At 43.8% G+C, this 24,286-nt stretch overlaps 1 protein-coding gene across 5 annotated transcripts in view; it reads right to left on the reverse strand.

The window, feature by feature from the left end:
* The window catches only part of Cpped1 (calcineurin like phosphoesterase domain containing 1), a 103,653-nt gene extending 80,171 nt beyond the window's left edge, over positions 1 to 23,482 (reverse strand). Inside the window, exons 1-2 of one of the 5 annotated variants that reach the window (XM_076937443.1) lie at positions 23,301 to 23,482; positions 2,972 to 3,190 (exon numbers count right to left, since the gene is read on the reverse strand). In XM_076937443.1, coding sequence (XP_076793558.1) covers positions 2,972 to 3,190; positions 23,301 to 23,370 — 289 coding nt within the window. In that variant the 5' untranslated portion in view covers positions 23,371 to 23,482. Of the gene's footprint in view, positions 1 to 2,971; positions 3,191 to 19,489; positions 19,569 to 22,921; positions 23,063 to 23,300 lie in introns of those variants that run through there. The other 4 variants (XM_034507205.2, XM_076937439.1, XM_076937441.1 and 1 more) reach the window with 4 other exon arrangements.
* Positions 23,483 to 24,286: the final 804 nt, after the last annotated feature.

Here is a 24,286-nt window from a genome sequence, read left to right on the forward strand (position 1 = left end):
TGGATGTCAGATAGTACATGCTGACAGGAGCCTGATATAGCTGTCTCCTTAGAGGTCTGCCAGAGGCTGACATATTCAGAGGCCAATGCTCTCAGCTAACCACTGATCTGATCAAGGATTTCCCAATGGAGAAGTTAGAGAGAAGATTGAAGGAGAAGAAAGTGTTTGTAGCCCCATGAGGAGAGCAACACATACCAACCAACCAGAGTTCCCCAAGGCTGGTGGTTTAGACCCTGAATCCATCTGTACATGAAGGGAGAGACCCATGAATCCATCTGTACATGAAGGGGAGGATGGCCTTGTCAGGCATAGGTGGGAGAGGAGATTCTTGGTCCCATGAAGGATGAACACTGAGTTGGGGGGGTGATTCGAGGGTGGGGAGGTGAGAGTGGGGGGGTTGGGGGGGCACATCCTCATAGAAGCATGAGGAGGGGGGATGGGATAGGAGGTTCCTGGGTAGTGGGGGTAAGGGGGGTAAGGGGATAAAATCTGAAATGTAAATATAATATCCAATAAAAATAAATTTAAAAAAAGAAAAGGGATATTGTTACTTTCATTAAAAAATTCATTATTTGGAAAGTTCTTTTACTTCCTTTTGAGTTAATATCTACTTGATTCAAGATGCTATTTATGACAGAATTAAAAGCAAGCTTTCTGATTTTATTTGCTTATTAATATATGCATTTGGTCATTAACAATGTGTTAAGTAGTCAAAGCATATAATTGCTTTTCTAGTCAGCCCTGGTGGATGTGCTAAATGAGGGGAGCAAGTTACTGCATATTAACAATTATAACTAGTTTTAAAATGTTCTGTTTCATCTCAGACAAAATATTCAAAAACAGTTCAAGTCCTCTATGTGGCTCAGCTAAAACCTAACGAAACAGCCCAAATCTTCAGAGGAGATTATGAGTTCTGATCCAGTCACACTGAATAGAAAGTGTATGTTCAGAAGTTTGCATGTTCCAATTTACAAGGTCTTCTGATCAATTGTTAGGACTGCTCATAAAATGGTTTCCATTTATTTATATTCAGTATAGTCTACTTAAAAAGCAATGTAATTGCAAGAAAAGCTTTTATTTTACATCTGATTTTGAAATGTGGCTGAATATATTAACATAATTCAGAACAAGTTGGTAAACATCCACAAGAATATGTTCTATAATTTCAGGATATTCCATGATATCCTGAAGCCACTGGGCAGAAAAATGCTAATTTTTTGATCTATGTTCAAGGGTCAATAGAAGCAGACCTTCGCCTATTATGTGACCCAGAGCAACAGTACAAAGCTGATAGCACATGGGCCATAGCATCCCCAAGACACCAGCTAACTGCAAAGCAGACCATGGGGAAACAGCAATGATGTACTGGGTCAACACACTCATCCCCCTCATTTGCCTTACTATGTCAGAAGCTAAGGCCTATAGCTGTTTCCACATTATACTATCTTAACACCTATGAACCCTTGGCCATAAGTCTTCAGTGGCTAGTATTAACTTCACTACAAAACAAAGGACTATTTTCCCAAATATATTTCCATGTAGAGCCACCCAGATAGTCATCTTTGTTGTAGGGGAGGGAGGTTCTGTCCCCATGCCACACATCTGGATCCAGGGATCCCAAAGCTGTAACTGGGTCTTGGTTTCTCCATTGCTTATCTTTGCTTTCTTACTACTATAGAGCTCCAGAATGTGTGGCAGTTTTATATTCTTGCTTCAGTAAGAGTCAGAGATAAGGGGATTGTCTCTCTTCACCTGCTCTATCACAAGTAGGTGGAGAACTGGTGGCCCAGGCTTCTGGGTTCTGACTGAGGTGGCCCAGGCTCCTGGGTTCTGATTGGGGTGGCCCAAGCTCCTGGGTTCTGACTGGGGTGGCCCAGGCTCCTAGGTTATGACTGGGGTGGCCCAGGCTCCTGGGTTCTGACTGAGGTGGCCCAGGCTTCTGGGTTCTGACTGGGGTGGCTCTCTTCTGTTCCCTCTTCCTATCACATTTTACAGGCCTAATCCAGAACAGATATTTCTATAGGTGATATCCATGGGCTCTACCTAGAGGAGTCATAGATGGATAGTCACATGAATGACTTTGTGTAGGACACCAGCAAACAGACAAGGACACTCCTGAGAGTTCTCCCTGTCTGTTGCTCTCCAAAAATGTTAAAGAAAACAGCTCTAGCTGGCCCCTTTCCTTCCTACATCTTCACTCTGGGTTTAGTTCAGATAATAACCTCTGAGGCCCTGGATCCAGCCAAAACTAAAGCAACAACAGATTGGGAGAAATAAAACTGTAATAAGCAAAGAGAATGGAGCCAGAGCTATGGCTCCATGGTTAAGAGAACTTGCTGCTCTTGCAGAAGACCTAGGTTCAATTCCTAGCTCCCATATGGTGACTCACAAAGGTCTGGAAGCTCCAATGCCTCTTCTGGTTTGTGCAGGTACTGCACACACATGGTGCATATACATACATGAAGGCAAAACTCCCACATACATAAAATAAAAAATTTAAAAAGAGAAATAACAAAGGGGGCTGGATTACAGTCACACATGTGGTATTGGGACAGTCACAGTGTGGTATAGAGACAGTCAAAGGTGTGGTATTGGGACAGTCATACACTTGGTACTGGGACAGTCATACATGTGGTACTGGGACAGTCACAGACATGGTATTGGGACGGTCACACATGTGGGACTAAGCTTGGATCATCTGAATGGTATCTCGGCCTAATTACTGTGATTGTGTTGCCAAATTCTAAATAAGAGATATCTTTGAGAAAAAAAAATCCATTTTTTTCCTGCCTATACTTGATCAGGATTAGAAGAAGAAGAAGAAGAAGAAGAAGAAGAAGAAGAAGAAGAAGAAGAGGAGGAGGAGGAGGAGGAGGAGGAGGAGGAGGAGGAGGAGGAGGAGGAGGAGGAGGAGGAGGAGGAGGAGGAGGAGGAGGAGTCGTCGTCCCTCCTTGACAGCCCCCAGGCTTACCTGGCATGGCATGGATGAGGTCACCACAGAGAACAAAGAATTTGGGTTTGGGGTTCAGCTTGTTGATGGCCTCAACAGCTTGCTCTGTGAGACGGATCTCCTGCCCCCACTCGTCACCACCGGTGTCACAGTTCCCGGTGGACCAGGCCTTCATCAGCCCAAACTGAGTGTCTGCACCTTGGATGAAGTAGAATGGCCCTTTCCATTCCCGTTCCTTTTCTAAGAGAAAGGGGGGAGGGGTGATATAAAATCTTGTCAGTGAAGGCATCCAGGTTACCATGTAAGTGCAAACAGTAGTTTTCTTAAACTAAGTAGGTCATTTTGATAAGTTGCTGTCCAAACATACCATTTTCCTGTCACTGTCTAGAGGATTTTGATTTATACTAATTATGCTGGGGACTTGGTGATTCCCAAGGGCCACGGGAAACTATGCAGGTTGCTGTAGCCGTGTACTCAAGCTGTTTGTTTAAAAGCTAGACATCCGAAATGAAACCGAGACCACAGTGGAACACAGTGCAGAGGATATTAATGCTCAGTAATAGTCTTCTAATTGGAATTAAAAATACCCAAACTGATGCTGCCAGAGTGTTATATTTAAATTACTAGGTAAAGTGCTTACGAATGTTTTCTTCCAAGCTTAATGGAATCATTTGTGCTGTTTGGGGGAAATGCAACAGAATTTTAATTATAAAACTTGGCGCTCAAAAGCTCTGGCTATCTGGTGAAAGATGTGGTGCCAGGAATAAAGTCTTGAAATCTTGAAACGAGTGCATCAATATGAAAGGGGAAAAAAAAAGGAAAGAAAATAATCAATGCTAATAATTCATAGGTAGTATGACCTGGGTATAAGCACACTGTGAGACTGAACATGGAAAGGGTTTCTTTCTTCCCAGTTTAACTGAGGTAGAACTGACAAAAGATCACACACACACACACACACACACACACACACACACACACACACACACCACAGATACACGTGCCCCACAATGTCTTGTTATACATACAAAAGGTGAAATAACTACCACAATCAAACAAATTTATCACCTCCACCTTTATATGGGGTAGTGGGAAAACTCAGTATCTGTTGTTGGCAAATTAGAGGAATATAACACATTATCCTAAAAGTCACTAAACTCTCAGGACAAAGGGTACCTGCATGTTACCCTCGATCTACATCAGAGCTGTACGGTCCAACCGTAATCAACCTGAGTTTACTGTGAACAAGGAGTGGCTGGGGTTTGTGTGTGTGCATCATGCTGTACAGGACAGAGAGAAAACTCTACTGAAGGGTTTAATTCAATCACTCAGCCTTTGCTGTGCTTGATAAAAAAAGTGGTCTTAAAGATACTGCCCAATCCTTGAGCATGGACTGCTTCCAATATACAGAACATAGCTAACAGTATGTCCTCTCAGATAAAGGCTGGAAGACCATGACCTTTTTTCTTCTTTCTTCTCCTTTCTTTGTTCCATAGTCAAAAGCTGTCATATCAAGCTGGTTACAGTGGTGATTGACTTTAATCCCAGTGCTCAGAGGCAGAGACAAATACAAGTCACCCAGGGGCTATAGAGAAAGACTTTGTCTCAGAAGAAAACAAAACACAAGCTGTCATATTGTAAACTGCCCTATGGAGTGGCCAATATGGCAACAAACAGAAAGAAGAGTCTGGCTAACATCCCAGAAAGAACTACATCCGGCCAACGGCCATGTGAGTGGACCAGAAGAAAGAGATTTTTTACTGAGCTTTTGGATAAGAACAGAGCCTTCACTGGAGCCTTAAGAGTGTCTGTGGCCACAGCATCCAGCAGTGATGGACCCAGACCTCCAAAGCGGTCTCTGTGACAATGCAGGCTTGCTGCTTCTCACTGTCAAGTTTCAGGGTAATAAACTACAAATCAGATTGAAGAGATAAGGGTCAAGGGGAGAGATTCTTCCTGAAAAGCTGAATACATCTCATAAAAAAACCAAAACCAAACAACAACAACACCCCTATACATACACACACACACACACACCCAAAACAAACAATAACAGAAAACCTACCAGATTCTGGTTTGTGTTTTTAAAGTTAATGGTTAGTAACATCATCTTATTTTCTTATTATTTCAATAATAACCTTTGTATGCCACTAATCGCTTTTAGCTATGTTTTGATTTCTGAGACCCTCTGCAGAGTTATTTAAAACATATAAATTAATCAGAAGCAGTCCCAGGAGCTGACTGGCACCCAAGGTCACAGAATAAATCAACGTGCTATGACACAGTTCAGAAAGTTTCCTGCAGCAAACATTTTAACAAGTGGTTTCCCATGACGAATAGTCAAGAGCCTCAAAAAGTCAACAGTCCTTGAGGCTGTTAAAACAAATCTTTCATCACACATTTACTTAGTAAAAACTTAGAACGTCAATTTTATGATGATGAAGCACAAAATAAATAGATTCAACTTGTTGATACAAAAATACAGCTTTCTCCTCAGAGGGGAGAAGAGAGTTTCTTCTGGAGTCAAAATATGAGACCATGCCCTAGGAACATGGATCTGGGTTACTCCAAAGTCCATTTTATAACACGGAAATAGTTTCAGGAAGCTTTTAAATAACAGAACAAAGAAAACGATGAATCTAGACATTCTTCAAATGTTGGTAGAAACATCAGGTAGGCAGTCACAGAGCAGCCCGGTTATAGGGCTCAGGCAGTCTAAGTCTCTGCACTGCCAGAAGCTATCACTGTTTGTAGATTCCAAGTGATTTCACTAATGGCTACAAAGACATCAGGTCACATATACAAAAGGGCAGAGGTGCCTTTTAAGAGGGCTAAAGATGGCCCAGATAATTCGGCTCTGGACTTGCAACCACTGAATTTCTAATCAGTTAATCAGCCTTTGTAGTCAAAGCTTCTTTCCGGAAATTCTCATTCACAGATCTAAAGTGAATGCAGTTCTACAGCTTCCATGCTCAACCTACTGTATCTATCTTATTAGGTGACTGTTAGCTCAGGGGTCTGCACTTGCAAAGCTTCTTCTAGAGTTTTGCTCAGGAGCTGAGGGTCTTTATTGTCACCTCAATTGAATGCTGCACAGCCCAACAGCATGGTGATAATGCCTGCAAACCCCACACTTGGGCATGAAAACAGAAGGAGGTAGAATTAGAGACTACCCTGAGCTACACAGTGAGAATCTGTATTTTGAACAGACCTGGCAAGAGATAACCCAGCAGATAAAGGTCCTTGCCACGCAAGCCTGATAACATGAATTCAATAACTTTATCCCACAGTGGGAGGAAAGAATGGACTCCCAAAAGCCACCCTCTAGCCTCCAGTTATGTTCACACACGAAGAGCAAACTTGAAAATATTTAAATTAAAGAACATGCTGAATTATAGATGCGGGGCTATATAAACTTTGTCCTGGAAGGAGGGCTGCACTGAGATCGTCCATCTCCTTTATCCCTTAAACGGCAGAGTTTTACAAGATGAAACTGAATTCCAAAGTCCAGACATGCCCTCGGACACCTGGCCTTTGTAGCATCCTTTCTAGGGTGAAGCTACTATTTACTGCCCACTCAGCTTCTCAAGACCCTCTGGAAGCGCGCTGTCACAGCAGCTCAAGACACAACATAGTTGCTTTACAATCAGAACTTCTGACATTACTGAGAAACACACATGTAGACACCCCATTCCCCCCCCTCCCACTAACTTCCCTAAGCAGACTGTCTTAGAGACTTAGGGGGTAAATGCCAGACAAGTCTAATTAAGGAGAACTGTCTGGAAATGGAGGCGTGAGGGAGAAAGAGGAGGCACTGACAACAGTGGATGCTGTGCAGGGTAAGAGGGGCCTTGGTGGGCTACTGTGACAAACTGGGAGCCGGCAACATCAGCAGGGAGAAGGTGAGACAAATAATGGGGCAGAGTCAGTTGAATCCCCCACTGATGCGTGCCCACTGACATCAGAGGCCCGTAACCAGCCAAGGAACCTGGCTGGCAGGAGGAGAATCAGGTGTTCTGGGTAAGGGGCAGATACTAAGAGACTCAAAACTGAAACATCACTCTGAGGAGGACCTTTTGTGTTAACTGAAATATTTGGGGGTTGTATCTTTTTCTGTTTTTTTTTTTTCCTATTTTTTTTTTGTTTTGTTTTTGTCCCTGACTTTATTTAGCTTAGGTATTTGGTCCTAAACATCTCTCAGTACTGTCCATGACTATCTAATTATCACAGTCAAAATTGCTTTTAAAAATTAACCCAAGACTGTTTGAATGGAAAGAGCTTATGTGAAGAATACTTTGGTGACTAGTGAGTTCTAGTTACCTTGTTTGTTTTGGTCTTTTTGTTATTTTGTCTTTTTTTTTTTTTTTTTTTTTTTCAGAGCTGAGGACCAAACTCAGGGCCTTGAGCTTGCTAGGCAAGTGCTCTACCACTGAGCTAAATCCCCAACTCCGACTAGTGAGTTCTAATACTTTATTATATTTTATTTACAATTTGTTGCTGCGAAAGGGCACATGTGAGCTTGCACATAGAGGGCAGAGGACAACCTTTGGGAATTAGCTTGCTGTCCACAGTGTGGGTCTCAGGGATTGAACTCGGTCACTAGACATGGTGGCAAGCGTCTTTACTCAGCTGTCTCACACTGGCCCTAGTTCTAACATTTCTGCTCTATGACACTGTGACATACAATGAAGACAGCCATACGCAAGGACATGTCTTCCATACATGAGCACAACAGCATAGTGTTTACACATAACAAAGTGTACATTTGTTTAGTTGAAACACCTAAGATAATCATGAATAAAAATGTCCATAATGAATGTAATTTTAAACTCTCATGTGTATAGTGAAGTACCAGTCCTTGCCTTCCAACTTCAGACAGGGTCTCTGCCGTTTCTGTTCCATAAAAAAGGTGGGGTCCTAGGGCTTCTGAGGATTCTCCTGTCGCTGCCTCCCATCCCTCTATAGAAGTGCTGCGATTATAGACACATGTGCAGGTTTGCATGGGATGTGGGGACTCAGACTCAGGTCTTAGAGAACACGTTATCTACTGACCCATCTCTCTAGTCCACTCTTTAGCAAATTCAATTAGCTTTGTACTGCTAAGTGGTAAATTACCAGGAACATAGCATCTCAGGACAGAACAAGCCTATTGTCTCATAGCTCCTAGGGTCAGCTCAGTCTGTCCTGTGCTCACAGCTCCTTCATAAGCATCAAACAGGGTGTTGGCCAGTTTGGAGGTGTCAGCTGAAGACCATGTGAGTTTTTAGCTAGCTGTGCTTCAGGGGCCATCCTTGGTTCTTTAAGAGCTCACAGCATGAGAACTTGCCATGAAAGGAAAAGATCTCCTAGCAATGGTGTATTATAACTGTACAAACTCCTACCCTCTACCCCACCACACACACAGCCACTGCTTCTGGGGAGCTCTTTATCACAATAAAGTCACCAGGCTAGCCAACAACAAAGACAGGGGATCATAATCTCACAGGGCAAGCATTCCAGGAAGCACAGACACTAATATAAGCCCAGGGCCAGGTAGTGGTAGATACCTTAATTCCTGCACTGGGAGAAGGCATTCAAGGTCACACTCAGCTATATAGGGTGATCGAGGTCAGCCTAAGCTATAAAGACACTATCTCCAAAACTAAAAACAAGCGAGCAAGCAAACAAAACCCAGGCGAGATTTTCATGCAAATTTCAAGTTTGCTACTGACTTTCTAGCACAGAGCAAAGTTAAGCCCATTTATTTTGGCCCATCCACAGGGGGCTGGAAAGCTAGTTATGAGATGATTCTAAAAGCTGACTTAGCCAGCTTTTTATTCAACCAAGGTGATAATGAGAGCTAGCTAGTACTTTCAGGACTTGAGTTCAAGGTCACATAGCTGATACCTTCTGCCAAGAGGAGTTGAGTATCTGGAGACATGCACAAATCTGGAAGGGGCTCCTGGCTGCCCCAAAGTTGTTGATTTCCATATAGACATTTTTGTCTCCAAAAAGTTTTCATCGAATGGAGAGACTCAGTAAATGAGATGAATGCATAAAAATAAAGCTGGCAAGGCCTGGCACTTTCTCTACAGTGGCTGCCAACAGCATGGGGCTGACTCAAGGTACGGCTACTGCCCAGACACCCAGCTTCTCCTCCAGACATGCCAAACTCGTGGTCTGACCAGCAGATGTGCTCTGCTGGACCCACACACTGTTTACAAAATTTGAAATCTGTTGCCAACATTTAAATTTTATATATACATTTATGTGTGAATTTAAGATTTATATATGCATGAATTTAAGAAATATATATATATATATATATATATATATATATATATATATATGGATTTCTTAATTCTTTTGGAAAATGTGGCCTCACTGCTCATGAGACCTGCCAAAGACTGGCTGCAGCTGTGCAGTCTTTCTACATGCCCCTGAACTTGCTCTAGCTCACATATGTCCAATTCACCATCTGGCTCCTGTCTATGGAAACTCTTTTATTTTGCTCAATGTGGGGAAGAGGAGACCCAGAGATGGTACAAGGAGCAAAAGCAGGTTCAAATGGCCTACTCTGCCCGCCACACACCCTAGCTTGGATGGGGTGATCATACCATTGATGGAGATTACACAGAAGTCACACGTGAATGTTTTAAGGTTGTCACCAATTTCCAAATCAAACTTTTAATTTAAAAATATGTTTTATCATGAGGTACTTGGTAAACATTTTGGTACCTGTAGATAATGTTCCAAGACAAGACAGATGTCCTAAAAACATAGATACAAGCAGCATCATACTTACTAAGCTGGTTGTATTTTGTATTTATGTATAAATATGTGTATATGTTTGTGTTTGTATGTATGTAACATACAATTAAGGGGAGAAAAGGCCATGAATTTGAAAGAGAGCAAGAGGAGTTTATGGGAGGGTTTGAAAAGAGGAAATGGAGAAGCAAGAATGTAATTATATTAAAATCTCAAACAATGAAAGAAATAAAGTATAAAAAATATGTTTTAAAGAAAAAGCTTTGCTTTACCAGTCCAATTCATCTGCTGCACACCGAGTTACAAGACCTGGCTAAGTCTAATTTCTGCTGTCTGGTAAGAGACTATCATGACAAGCATCCTGCAAAACTGACGGATTAGCAGTGGCTCTCAGGTATAATAAGCCATGCACAGAAAAAGCCTCTGAGATTTTTTTCATCTGTTTAATAAAGTGCAAGGCAGCTTGACGTAGGGTGAATCTTAAAAGCCTATAGGAATTGCACACTGCCTCCCTATTAAGCTTCCCTGAGACTGTTAATGTGCTAAATCCGGCTGAAAATCAGACATCCAAACTGCAATTCTCTTTACAGTCTGCACTTTCAGTATCACAAACGGGATGTCTTCTTGGACCTGTTTCTGCTAATGTATTTCCTCTTGCTCACTTTCATTACCTTTTGGGCATATTTGTCAATTGTTAATGGAAGGTGACTTTTAATATATACTGAAAATTAGAACCATCACAGAGCCTTCTGTTGTCTGCTAGTCAACAGTAAATGCAATCCCCAAAGCAGATAAATCACTGTTCTTATCCCATGACTAGGAAAAGGTCAAGGAGTGTCATTGTATCTTAGTGTCTCATGCTGTAGCAATATATGCACTCAGGATATGCTACTTAGAAACACCCTTGAATAGCTGTAGGTAGAATACAATGATAAACAGATCTCTTACTTTCCATAAAGGGGGAAAAAATCATACTTTTCTGTCTTAGGAAGTATGTCTCAGGTGAGAAGAAACACCATTACCACGGAAACTCTGATAAAGGAAAACATTTAATTGGAGCTTGCTTAAAGTTCAGAAGTATAAGTCCATTATTCCATGGTGGGAAACACCCTGGAATACAAGTAGACACAGTGCTGGAGAGGTAGCTAAGAGTTCTATATCCTGATCCTCAGGCAGCAGAAAGACAGAGTGAGATTCTGGGCCTGGCTTGGGTATTTGAAACCTCTAAGAAGCTCAACCCCCCTAGTAACACACTTCCTCTAACAAAGCCATACCTCCTTCAACAAGGCCACACCTCCTAATAGTGCCATACCCTCTAGGGGCCATTTTTATGGAAACCAGCACATTTTCTAAATGAAGTTTGGTCAAACATGGCACACAGCATAAGACCTGGCTGAGCAGTGTGGTTAAGAGGCCTCAGCATTATTACACATTATTATCACATTGTTACAGGATACAAAGATTCAAGAATCCATGGTGTTGACTCCTGTTAATTTAGCAAACTCAAAATACATGTGACTAGAACTAACTTTAAAATGAGCAGAGCATAGTGGGTAGGTTTATTTTTCTGGGAATGTCCAACTTAGATTCAGTATCTTAAACCAACATCTCTACAGTTCGTGCACTTCACTCACAATTCACACATCCCATTCATCCTGGCTCTCTCCCTGGGTACCCTGAGCTTTCAGTATCACAAAGTGAATGTTTTCCTGGACCTGTTTCTGCTAATGTATTTCCTCCATCACTTCAGGCCCTCAGTCTACAGATTTTGGGATTATATCTTTGAATTTACACAGCTAACCAAGCTGCAACATTCCTTTTCTACATCACCTGCCCTAGCCTTCCTGTCCAGTACCACAACCCCCTTGGGTGAGGGATAGCCATCTGCTGTTCCAACTGAAATAGGGCTTCAAGAGTAACTCTGAAAATCCCCTCTCCAGGCCACCCAGGCAGTAGCTGCCGCCATGCTATTCTAAAACTCCCCCCATCACTGCCCAAGCCACTGCAGATATGCTCTGATTCTCCTCAATGGCAGGCCCATGTCTGCTTCTCTCTCCAGAGCACACATGTGTCATTCAGGCCTGTCTTGAGGCTGGCATGTAGCAAACATATGGCAGGGATCAGTAGGGATGGCACTGGACCCAGGCTCATTCTGACACTGGGGGACCAGGATGAAGGCAAAGCTTTTCCAGATGTATCTACCACAGATCAGTCACACCAGTGGCTCTACACCCCATAGAGCAGGATGGCTGTTGACATTTTAACATCCGCATTACTGGATTGAAAGGGTTCATGATTCACCAAAGAATGACACCCTGGACTCAAAATAGTATGTAAACGCTGAGTGTTTTATTCTGCAGAAGTCCAGCATGCTGGGGTCTCCCATTACCAAGACAGAGAGACAACCAAGTGAGCTCTCAGGCCTGACTTAAAGCACATTAGGGAATTCCGGGGTAGGTGTCCTCTATGTCCATCTCTATGGACATTCCATTACTGGGATGTGGGGGATGAAAACTTGCTGGGGAGATCTGTTACTAAGGAAGTACCTGAGGGAGTCTGGAAACTGCTGCTGACCCACTGTCCTTGCCTCAGGCCAGGTGACAGGGCAGCTTCTGAGGCCTGGACTTTCCCAGTTCTTGGAAATAGAGATTAAGGCCCGGTCTCCTTAACTGCCAGTTTGAAGCCTGTCATGGAATCAGTCTAGCCATCTCAGGATGATTTTAACATAAATGTCTAGAGACATTTTGGGATGTCACAGTGGGAAATGGGTAGTTGAATTAGTTACTTTCACTGACGCTGTAATAATATATCTGATAAAAGCAACTTAAATCAGGGGCTTGTTATGGATTAGTGTTTGAGGATACAGTCCATCATGGCGGTCAGAGTGGCAAGGGCTTGAGGCAGCCATTCACACTGTCTTTACAGTCGGGAAGCAGATAGTAACAACTATCTGTTTGGCTCAGTTCCTTATTTCTATTCAGTCTGATACTCCAGCCTACTGTGGGAATGGTGCTTCCCACAGATAGGATGGGTCTTCCTATCTCAATCTAATCTGGTTAATACCTCACAGGCATATCTCTGGTGATTCTAGATCCTGTCAAGTTGATAATCAATCTTAACTATCATAGTGGTGCTATTGGAACCCAGTAGGTAAGAGCCAGGTATACTGCTGACGCGACCCTACAGCCACCAGTAACGGCACAGAACCAAAGGAAGCACTATTTGCCCCTGTCACACACCCACACTTCCCATCCCTCCAATGGCTGCTCTCTACTTGCAAACTCTTCCTACTGAGAAATCTCATTTGCACCGGCCAGCCTAGTACCTACCTCCAGCACTGAACCTGACGCCCTCCCAAGACTCTTTCTGATGAAATCTCGTCTATCTCAACCAGGACAGCTGCTGCCTCCACAGGGCCCCCCTGCTTCTCTTGAAAGCAGCAGCCACTCTGGATCCCTTCTTTTATTCAAACACATAGGAGCTGAGCACCATGGTACACACCTGTAATCCCAGCATACAGAAGTCTGACACACCTCTGTGAGGTGCAATGCTAGACCATCAATAGTAGGCAATGCAAACAGGTCCTGTCTTCTAAGGCCTTACAGAGCAGCCATTGGAAAAGGTGAACAGAAAGAGGCTGTTATCTGATACCTAACTTACTAGGATCCCAGGTGGAATTGGGATAGTCACAAAGCAGAGTGAATAGCCTTGTGCTGGGAGGGACACTCCCCTGGAAAGGGTAAGACAAACAGAACAGGAGGCTAGGGTGAGACCACACCATGACCTACCCTTACCTGGCCCATGTGGCCTAGATTCCAAGTTTCAAGTTTATGCCCCGGCCTGTCTATATTCTTTACTAACTGCAACACATTCAAGCTCCTTATCCTCTCTGGTGTAGCAGGAAAATTTCCCCGAAAGTTGGGAGGAGCTAAGGTGGGAGGAGTAAGGAGAGAGAGAGTACGAGAGGCGGGGAACATGGCTGTGGACATGTGTGTGTGTCTTTAACAGTCAAAGGTAGTTGATATACCTAGGTTGGGTATTGGGTTACACCTCTAATTGTGTGGGCATCTTGTTATTGAGCATTACCAAACATATAAAGCTATTGGATAATCTTTAAACATTAGAGTCTCATTTCTACTGGTACCGCATGGATGGCAGGATGGTCTGGGCTTAGCCCAGCCTTGTGGAGACAGCATGGAAGACTAGCAGAGCCATCTCCCACGCTGGTGTCTTGTGGGTGGCACTCCCGAGCCGGCGGTGGCTGTAACACAAGACAGATTGGGTGCTGCCTCTATTAAATATCTCCCGCAACACTCTGGGGTTCAGTTCCTCCTCTGTAGACAATGAATAAAGGCAGCTCCTTATGAAGGAATAGTTAAAATGTAAAGCATGTGAACGAGGTGCAGAGCAAATGGTTCAGCATGGGCTTCCTATAGTCACCACGATCATCATTAGTCTCCTTGACTCTAGTCTTAGAAGAGACAAGACTCCTGGAGTTTGACCCATGGCACACAGCATGACTCAGAAAACAGCTGATAACATTTAAGGATCAGTATCTAATGCTTTGTCCCAACACCCTTACCTTTCCCATGCTATAGATTCTGTGTTGGTTACAAAACAGCAAAGACAGGAAAGCCTCACAGCTGCCTGGGGGCTGTTAGGCTAAAGAGCAGATGCCAGCGAAATACAATTTTTGCAGCTCCTTCCGGCAGCAATCTGCATGGTGAACTACAGTCTAAAAGTCTTCAGCAAATCATTTTTCTTCTTGGGGGACTAATCTTATTTTAGTGTGTGTGTGGGGGAAAGTTGCTAAACAAAATTCACTACTGTGGGGCTTTCTAGTCTAACAACAGTCTCATCATAAAATCCCCAGGCTGGATATGGCACGTATGGTGCCTTCCATAATGGCTGTTCAGGTCGTGGGGGCTGATGATAGCTCTGAGGGTGCAGGGAAAGTAGGGATCAAAGTGGACTGCAGCTGCACCACTCTGTCTGAGTATGGGATAAAAGGCACAAACCACATACCTACAAAGGGTGAGATGTACCGTGTGCAAAAAGTAATTTTAAGATTTCCTTCAGGGATTTCGTTCCTCTCCCAACAGGATTAACCATAAGAGCAATCTGCAGAATTGCCAAATTACTTGTCCCAGGTCCCAGGGTAAACTTATGCATATTTTAGTTCAAATGTACTATAAACAAAAAAATGATTTTGAGACACAAAGACTTCTGAGTCATGGCTTGGCTGACACACTTACCACCCGAAAGTGAAGGCTTGTGAAACTCTTTGGAGCCAAGACAGCTAATAGGCCAAGACTTCTTGGCCAGGTGGCATTTAGCATTACTGGCAAACAGTAAGATATCTCCAGGACCTTCGAACAGTAAGACATTTCCAAGACCTTTCTGTGCCATTTTGGGTAGCTGTTTTGGGTAGCTGTTGGCTAGACCTCTGCCCATGTCCCTGTTTCCCCACCAAGATGCTGGCAATTGGTGACCTACTGGAGCTTGAGTGAGACCTGGAAGAGGCCCCAGAATGTGAGAAGCCTCCTCTGGGCAGAGGTAGCCCTGCAAGCACCTGCCAGGCAGAGTCTTTGAATACAAAAAGAAGGTAACAGTCCTTCCAGCTAACAGCACCTATCTGATGGGAAAGCTTCATCCTGCAGATGTTTTTGAGCAGTGCACACTGCATGGCTGTCCAGTGTGGGTGTGAGGGATGCTAGTGGTTTGTCTAATACTTTGGGTTCAGTTTTCTTTTGTCCAGAGAATGCACAGTATGTGGGGCAGAAACACATCTATTTCCACACTATCACGTGACTCCTGAGTAGGCTTGGCCACCAGCCAATGTGCAGAGGTAGGAAAGACCACAGAATCCTAAGGAGAAAGGCACTGCAAACTGCCCTAAGTGTCATCAAAGAAAAGAATGGGTTAAGAATCAAGTGTTGAGGCCTAAGTTATAAAAGATGAGCAACACAGGCTTCTTCAACTACGACCTGGAGATGGAGAAAGACAGAGAAAAACCTAGTCTGGGGGTGACAGATCCCAAACTTGTTTGAGACAGTTTGTATTGGGGCTAGTGGGATAGCCCCAAGGGAAAGATCTACCCCAGAATGTGAGAAGCCCTGAATTTCATCTCAGTACTACAAACAACAGTGACAAAACAGCTCCCAGCATCTCCACAGTGTCACAGAGGAAGTGGCAGGGGCAAGGAAGTGAGTGCCTAAAGTTGCTTGAACTGTTCACGTGTGACCTGGGGGTAGCCAGGGAGCTTGTGGAGGCAACTGGGTAGAGCAGTAGACAAAGTCAGTGTGCTCATAAGGGTGAATGCACAAGGCCAGGAATAATTTGAACAGAAGAGGGACAGACAATGCAAAGACCACTAATGATCCCTCAGCTTCAGGTAAACAAGTGAGCTGGAAAGCCATGAAGAAAGAGCAGCCTGGGCAGGTGAAAACCTTGCCCTGGTCCAGGGTCACTTGGCCGCAAAGGTAGGGGACTTATCATCAAAAGCCTCTGGCCCTGTCCATTCACTAGGGAAAGAACCTACACCATGAAATGCCTTGGTGGCCCTACACAGGAAGACAGCATAAACCAAAACCAGTGTGTCGGTGATAGTTAGCTGTGCCTTATGGCACATCTACCAAGCTCTGCACCCATTTTATAAATGAATATAGTTGGCACTGGCATGGAAAGAAAACTTGTTTTTTCTTTTCTTAAAGAAGGCTATGCAGAATGTGGCCATTTATTCCCTAGGTGTCTGACTTATCTGTAAACCAAACTTGGCTGAGGGTAGGGGCAGAAGGCTAGGAGTTCTCAGGCAGCTGGGGCCAGCCATTGCCCCATCTCTGCATCAATGCCCTTTCTCACTGAAGCATGTGGCAAAGGTAAAATGTGGGCAGTACACAGACCTAAGTTGTGTGTTAGCCTTCTCTTTAAGAAGATTCTATTCTGAACAAACATCCAGGGGTGCCTGGAAGGTCTGGCTAGCATTATGGAAGCTTTCTGCAAAACACAATGTCATTCAGAGGTCAGCCAGTGGTTCAGCCTTTGCTGGCGCGCCACCCTCCTGCATGCTGCATACCTGTGTGCCTGACCCTGAGTGACTTGCTTTGCTCACTGCATGCTTCCTGTGACCTGTCCCCAGTCTGTTGGTGCTGCTGCTTACTTTGAAGTTGCCTGGTTTAATGAAATGTGTAAAGCAGAGAAACATGGAGAGCTGTTTCCAACTCTGTGTCTCTAATGAAGATGAAAGTTTGGGGGACTCAATAAATGTGAGCTGGTAAATATAAAAGACCATTAAATTGGATGTTGGGAAGACAAATGTCAAAAAGGGAAAATATAAACCTAAGAATTCCCCACATAGGGTGCTTTCCCAAGTGCTTTTTAATTGAATACCTGTCTGTGGGGGTGGGATGGGAGGATATGTGCAACTGGAAAGGATTCCTTCATTAGTGCTTATATAAAAAAGTCACATCAGGTCCATCTATACATTCAGGGCAAGCACCCGTCTTGGATAAATCAGTGTGTAGTTATGCTCTATATAAAAATGAAATGTTAAACACCACAGTGTATTCTTTCTGTTTTAAACTGTTTAACTATAAGTAGAAAAGAAAGTAACAAGAGCTTCCTAGTAATTAGACTCTTCCTCTATATGACACAGACAAATCACCTGGAGGGGCTGGATGGGTAGGTCAGTGGTTGAGGCCTTGCCTAACATGCCTGAGAAGTGGCTTCCATCCTCAGCTATGGAAACCAGGCAACTTCAAAGTAAGCAGCAGCACCAACGGACTGGGAACAGGTCACAGGAAACATGCAGTGAGCAAAATGTCTTAACTTACTTTATTATTGGGGTGGGCACCCACGTGCCATAGCACACCTAAGGAGGTCAAAGGATGATTTCTGCAAGTCAGTTCTTGCCCTGCATCTGTTTCTGAGGCAGGTTCTCTTGCTCTTTCTCTGTGCTGTATACTCCAGGATACCTGGCCTGCAAGCTGCACAACTGCATTCTCCTGTCTGTCTCCCATCTTGCTGTGGGAGTGCTGGGGTTACAGATGTGTACCATTATATCCAGCTTTCTGTTTGTTCCAGAGATGGAACTCCAGTCACCTGGCTTTCATGGTGAATGCTTTTACCCAGTAAGCCACCTCACTGGCTCTCTACAAACTTAAAAAAAAAAAAAAAAAAGAATGCTTGTTCTAAATGCAAGAGTTATTACCATAAAACATATTAAGTATTGGATTAAGTCTTTGTGACCTGCAACTTAGGGAAATATTTTGTAGATATGACATGATTTAAAAAAAAGCTGATGAACTAGACTTCATTATAACCTAAAACCTGTTTTTAAGACAGTATCTGTACATCATACATTCAGTAAGAAAGGAGCCTGGTCCAGAAATAAGAACTCTTTCAGTTCAATTATAAAAAACAAAACAAACAACCAACCCCACAATTTTAAAATAGCTAATGATATTAGTAATTAGTAATTACTTCTTTTGAGGTCTACCAGTGACCATTAAGTACACTATTTGTTCACTGGATTTAGTGAACTACTGTGGAAACATACCTCTGGGCGTGTCTATGAGGGTGTTTCCAGAAAGGTTGTACTGATGAGGAAAGACCAGCCCTGAATATGTACGACACCACTCAATGCACTGGACTGAAGGGTAGAGAACCGAGTGATCATCCAGTGTCCGTCTCTCTGTTTCCTGAATATGGGTACAAAACACCAAGCTGCCTTACCCTCAGCTGCCACAATGTCCCTGCCGTGAAGAACTATACCTCTAACTGGGAGCCAAAATAAATCCTTCCTCCTTGAGTTGCTTTTAACTCACAGGCACTGCTGGTCAGGAGGTAAAATAGCAGCACAGCTACTGCATGACCCAGAAATTCCAAACCTACCAAAAAACCTAGAGACTTTATCTGTTCATAGTAGCTACTCATTTAAACAATGTCTTAATGAATATCCATCAATATAAAAAATCCAGATATTTATCAATGAGTGGACACACAAATTTGGTTTTTCCCACAATAAAATGTGATGCAATAAAGGGGACAAAGCACTAGCTATTAGCTACAGTGCAGAGGACTTCTGAAGCACTCTGAGGTGAAGCCAACCAGGAAAGGCCACATATGACTCCATTCACTGGAAATGTCCAAATAAGACTTATCTGCACAGGAATGTAATAGGCACCTGTGACAGGTAGGAGTGGGAACACGTCCAGACTGCAGATGACACAATACTGCTTTAAAGTACTGCGTGCCTGCATCACTCTGGAACATTACTGAAAACAAGCTGTAAGCACGAATAAACGTTACCGTAAACAAGTTCCCGACAAAGGTTTTAAAAGTAGAAACCCAGCCAGGTTATGGCGGTACTCAGCAGTAAGCCAGGCACTAAGGAGACTGAGGCAGGAGGCTCATCAGTTGCAGACCAGCCTCAGCTAGAGCCTGTCTCAAATAAACTCATTTAAGTTTTTGTTTACGTGGGGCCTTTGTAAACATGTAAATGTGCACTGATCACCAGATCCCTTTGCTGGTGATCACAATGAGGAACATTCCTGTTTAGTCACAGGGACTATCAGAGGGAACTTCCTTTGGCCAACTGAATTCAGCTCAGTTACTTATTTGATCAAAGCAAAAATGACTTGTGAGTAGGCAGCTCTTAGAGCCAGCACCGAGAACTCCAGCACTGGGCCAAGCAGCATCAAAGTGAGTAAGGGAAAGCAGAAGCGAAGGACACAAAACAATTTAACTGGCTACAGTTACTTAGTCGATCGCAGTCACTAAGCTATAGCTTACCTGGTTAATTGCTTATAGCTCAGTTATCACCACAGGGCCTTCCACAACCAACCAAAGTTCAGCTACTGTGATTAAACTCAGTATTGATTTAGGCTGTCGGGCCAAGTCTGTCCACTCCCACAGCTCTTACTGAACAGATCCCTCTTCAAATAAGAAAGAACTAATTTGTCCTAAATGAAAAGGCGTAACTGAAGCGCTCACTTCATCTCCTGCCCTGTTACAACTGTTTGAACTTGATTGTTTTACTGAGAATCCACTTACTCTCAGCAGTGAGAGGATATACAGGGAAAACCGAGAAACGTTCAAAACTAACAAAAACTATCAGTTTCTACAAGGCAGCTGCAGAGGTGCAAAATGTTCAGAGAAACAACCTTTGATTTATTATTTTTAAAACGTACTCCTTTGGGCAGTGGTGGCGCACTTGGGAGGCAGAGGCAGGTGGATTTCTGAGTTCGAGGCCAGCCTGGTCTACAGAGTGAGTTCCAGGACAGCCAGGGTTATACAGAGAAATCCTGTCTCAAAAAAACAAAACAAAAACAAAAAACAAACAAAAAAGTACTCCTTTAAAATTTGTTTTTATTTTTTATTTCTGTGTTTCCCTGTGTGAATATACACTACACAGTGGTGTGAATAAGGTGTCAGATACCCTTGATCTACAGTTACAAGTGGTTGTAAGCCACCTGATTAGGCTGTTAGGAACTGAAGCCAGGTCCTCCAGCAGAGTGGAAGTGTTCTACCTGCTGAGCCATCTATCCAGTCCCCCAAACAATGCTTTAAAGAAAGCTACCCAAGGAGGTGGAACTATCCTGACAGTATAAAATAAGAATAAATAAGTTTAGGACCTTAGAACAGTTAACTTCAGTTTTGTTATTTATTATGTGGGGGTGTGGGTGTACAGATGCCATGGCACACCCCTGGAGGTCAGAGGACAACCTAATGGCAGTTGGTCTTCTAACATGTGGGCTCCTGTAATCAAAGTCAGGTTATCAGCCTTGTTGGCAAACACCTTTTACCTTCTGAGCCATGTTGCCAGCCCTCAAATACATTTTTAAAAAGCACTTCTGTCCTGATTTCTCCCTTTCAGAATTTCTTCAGAACAGATGTGGTAAACCTCTGAGAAGGTAGTTACATGCTAGCCTAAAAGAGTCCTAATTAGGATATGTCTCAAGGAACTATAATTATCAATTTGCCTAATTAAAATGAGTATCTTAACATGCCTTAAGAATGTGAGCCCTCATCAGCAGAGCAGAGCAGATTATGTTAACAAGGAATGGATGGTTGAAACTGAGACTCACTTATCAAACTCCTGGAGAAACAGAAGCTCTGTCATTCAGGTATCAAATCTAGTTGGGGTGGGTAGCTACTTCCTGGGGATGAGCACAGTGTAAGCCTGGGACAGCTGCTTGAGTTAACTGAACTCCTTTGAAGGAGGTGTGAAATCTGTCTCTACAAACTTAGGCTCTACTTCTCAGAGTAACTGGGTTGCCCCGGGGGCATCTGTGAGTACAACCGTGTACATTTCTGTGGCATCTGAGATCATGTGCCTCCCTCCTAAGCCTTCCTGCCAAGAAAGGTGCCAAGACTGGCTGCTGGTTTTTCTAGAATTTCTGACTGTTTCTGTTTTCGAATCTTTGGTGTATGCTGCACTCATCTGAATAGAAACACATGCTAAGGAACACAAGTGCAGACAATGCACAGAAACCATCCACAATGGTACATTGTTCCCCTTCAAAATGTCCAAATCTTAAGGCAGCACTGTCTACTCCCCCTCTGTGGCACACATCCCTACCTCCCTAAATGTCCAGTGCTCAGGATTCCAGATGGTATCTCAAATCCATTGTATGAATTTGACTCTATTCCTTACTCTCTGATGTCAATGCTCTCCCCCTCATCAAGTTGGACAGTACACATAATCCCAACTCCTCTCACAGAGAAGGCCACTGGGTGCCAAGGACTGTTACTTTGTGCCATAGCTCCATGCCTAGATTTGGAGCCTGGGGTCTAGGAATTTGTCACCCTTTCCTTCTCTATTCTTCACAACTTATTAGAGAGTTTAAATGAAATGTGATAAGTATTTCTCAGACTGGAAAGAAACCTATAGCAGGAAACAGTCTGCTAGAGGGAACAAACAGTTGTGAACCTTCTGGAAGGTAATGTAGCTATCCCTGGGAAATCTGGGCATGACTATAGCCTATAACCCACACCCTTGCTCCTGAAGAAATTCTCTCATGTATTTACAGAAGACAGTTGTACAAAAAGGCTTACTACAATACTGTTTATAAGAATGAAAAGTACGTAACTAAATGGTCATTGTACCAGTCAGGACCAAGGAAGAAATCATAAACCAAAAGATAGAGCCACTGTCACTCAGATACCTCAATCTGGGAACAGAGTCTGAGAATATAAAGATTGCAGGGCCTTCAGGGGAGGAATACAGTCTACAAAAGGGAACCCTGGAAGGGTATCAAGTGCAGGAATAAACATTCTGGTGTTTGCATCCCCTCTTCTTGATCTGCTGTGGGAGCTTCAGGACAAGGAGTTCATTGCTGCAAGTTTATGGCAGTCATTCCTGGAGCACTGTGGCAAAGAGAAATTTGGAGAAGCAAAGAGAGGAAAGACACCAAGTTGGAGAAAACTCAGCACATCTATTAACAAAACCTACAACACATATGCTCGATCAGTGGGATGCTGCTCAGAAGGAAGTAAGAGGAACTACTTGGATATGATATAGATGCATCTCAAAAATATATAGGCTGGAGAAAAAAACATAAGACACATTAAAATTTGTGGAAAATGGCACCACAGCAGATTGGATTTTCCCCAGTCCACCATCAGTGGACTTTTGGTTGTGCACATCTGTGCAGAACCCTGAATTGCAAAAAGGGAAAAGAAACAAAGGTCTAGCAGAGAACTGTAGGATTGATCTTCTTTGGCTAGCTATGCAGAGGTAAGTCTGAGGAAATGAACTTGAAAATAAGATGCGAAGGCTGAGAAGGTGCCAGACTTCCTAGTCCCACCAGCGGAGCAGAGAAGAGCAGGTGCCAAGGCCCTCCAGGGTTTGGAATTGGCCTGCTTCTTTTTCAGAGCAGTTCAGACAAATTAGAGGCTGGATAACAAGACAAGAAAGGTAAAAGTTCCTATGGTTCTAAGCCAAGTGCCAGAGAAGAATCAACTCCAAAGATCCAAACTCAACAGAGGGAAACAGGAACCAACCGTGTATCCTCTGAGTAGCTCAAGGCCTAGCACTTGCCTAACACCTAACATGTGTCCCACCCTAGGTTACAGAAAAACTCTGATGTTAACGCTCCCTTTGAGGCAAGACATAGGGGCAGATTCTCTAAAACCAACGTCCAAGAACGCTACCAGGACCAGAATGCTTTCCTTCTCTACGGCTACAGTAAACAGCTGGATATAAAATACAATCTCACTTACAAGTACCAGCCTCCGACACGCCCCTCACTTGTCTGGTGCCCCCCATAAGCTTGCAGTGGCCCGGTTCTACAGATGAGGAAGATAGAAGACAGGCCCCACAGCAGAGCCCAAGCACTTATTCACTTCTCTGCCATCCCCGCCCTTCTGGTTTGTTTGTTTGCTTTGTTTTTTTAGTTTGTTGTTTGCAAGGTCAGGTCAAGGCCAGCGAAGAACCCATCACCGCGAGGGAGGGACAACTCCTACAACGGTCCCCGGTGCCGTGTGCAACCCGCGAAGGGGTCCGGCTGGAAGTGAGCGCCCGCGACCGGAAGGTTCCCCGCGCGGAAGGTTCTGCAGCTCTGGAGTCCCCCTTCCCGGGCGAAGAGCCAAGCAGCAGTACCTGAGGAAAATGCGTCCAGGGTCCTGCCCCGGGCTCTGTGGAAAACATCCGCCGCCTCCGCTGCTGACATGGCGAGCGACTGGCCTTGCCTGGGCACGTTCTGTGGGAGGAGGGAGCGACTCCACACCACCCGCAGGCCTGCCTGGAACAGCTTTTGGAACCTGCCCTCTGCTCTAGGAGGGACGGGCGGGGCGGGGCCACTCTGGGTGCTGCTAGTACTGCCTGGGCCAGACAAGGAGCTTGCCACCCCTCTGGGATCGACCCGTGCGCCTGGTCAGGGTCCAACTTGCCCTGGAACAGACAGGGTGTTGAGGCTTTGAAGCCTGGGATTGTCTTATTTAACAAGCATAGGGCTGCTTCATAATTTGTGATTTCAGGTTAACAAGAATAGGAAAAAAAAAAAAAAGGTTTAGCATAAGTATTTCACGCAGTGTTTGGGAGATACTTAAGCAGTTATTTTTAAAATATTGTTTATCAGAAATTCCATTTCAACTCGATGTTCTAAGTTTTATGTTGCAACCCTTCCAAACTGCTCACCATAATCTCAAGAGCCTTTAAGGCATCTTGACTGCCTGGACATTGCCACTGTCACTCTGTCACTGTTTGTTTGTTTGTTTGTTTGTTTCTCTTGCTGTGCAGCAGGCATTGCCCTAAGTACTTTGTGTTTAACTCATTACCTCATTGGCTGCTCTCATCAGATGCTCAGAGAGAGACACAACTCCTGAAAGCTAAGAGCTGCAGGTGAGCAAAATGGAATCTGTCAACTCAAAAGCCATTACACTGAACTACAACCCTAATACTTGCTACCAATCCAGATTTCAAGGTGGAAATGTTGAATTCAGATCTCCAAGAAGAGGATATTTTTATTAAGCACTACAGGGGGGACTTCCTAGGATCTGCCAATTGGTAAAATTTCTTCTCTACAAATGTTCACCTGAAATGCCTGTGTGGTTAACAGAGCTAGGATGACTGTCCCATGACCTTGA

The sequence above is a fragment of the Arvicanthis niloticus genome, chromosome 6, assembly GCF_011762505.2.
Source record: "Arvicanthis niloticus isolate mArvNil1 chromosome 6, mArvNil1.pat.X, whole genome shotgun sequence".
Classification (NCBI taxonomy): domain Eukaryota; kingdom Metazoa; phylum Chordata; class Mammalia; order Rodentia; family Muridae; genus Arvicanthis; species Arvicanthis niloticus.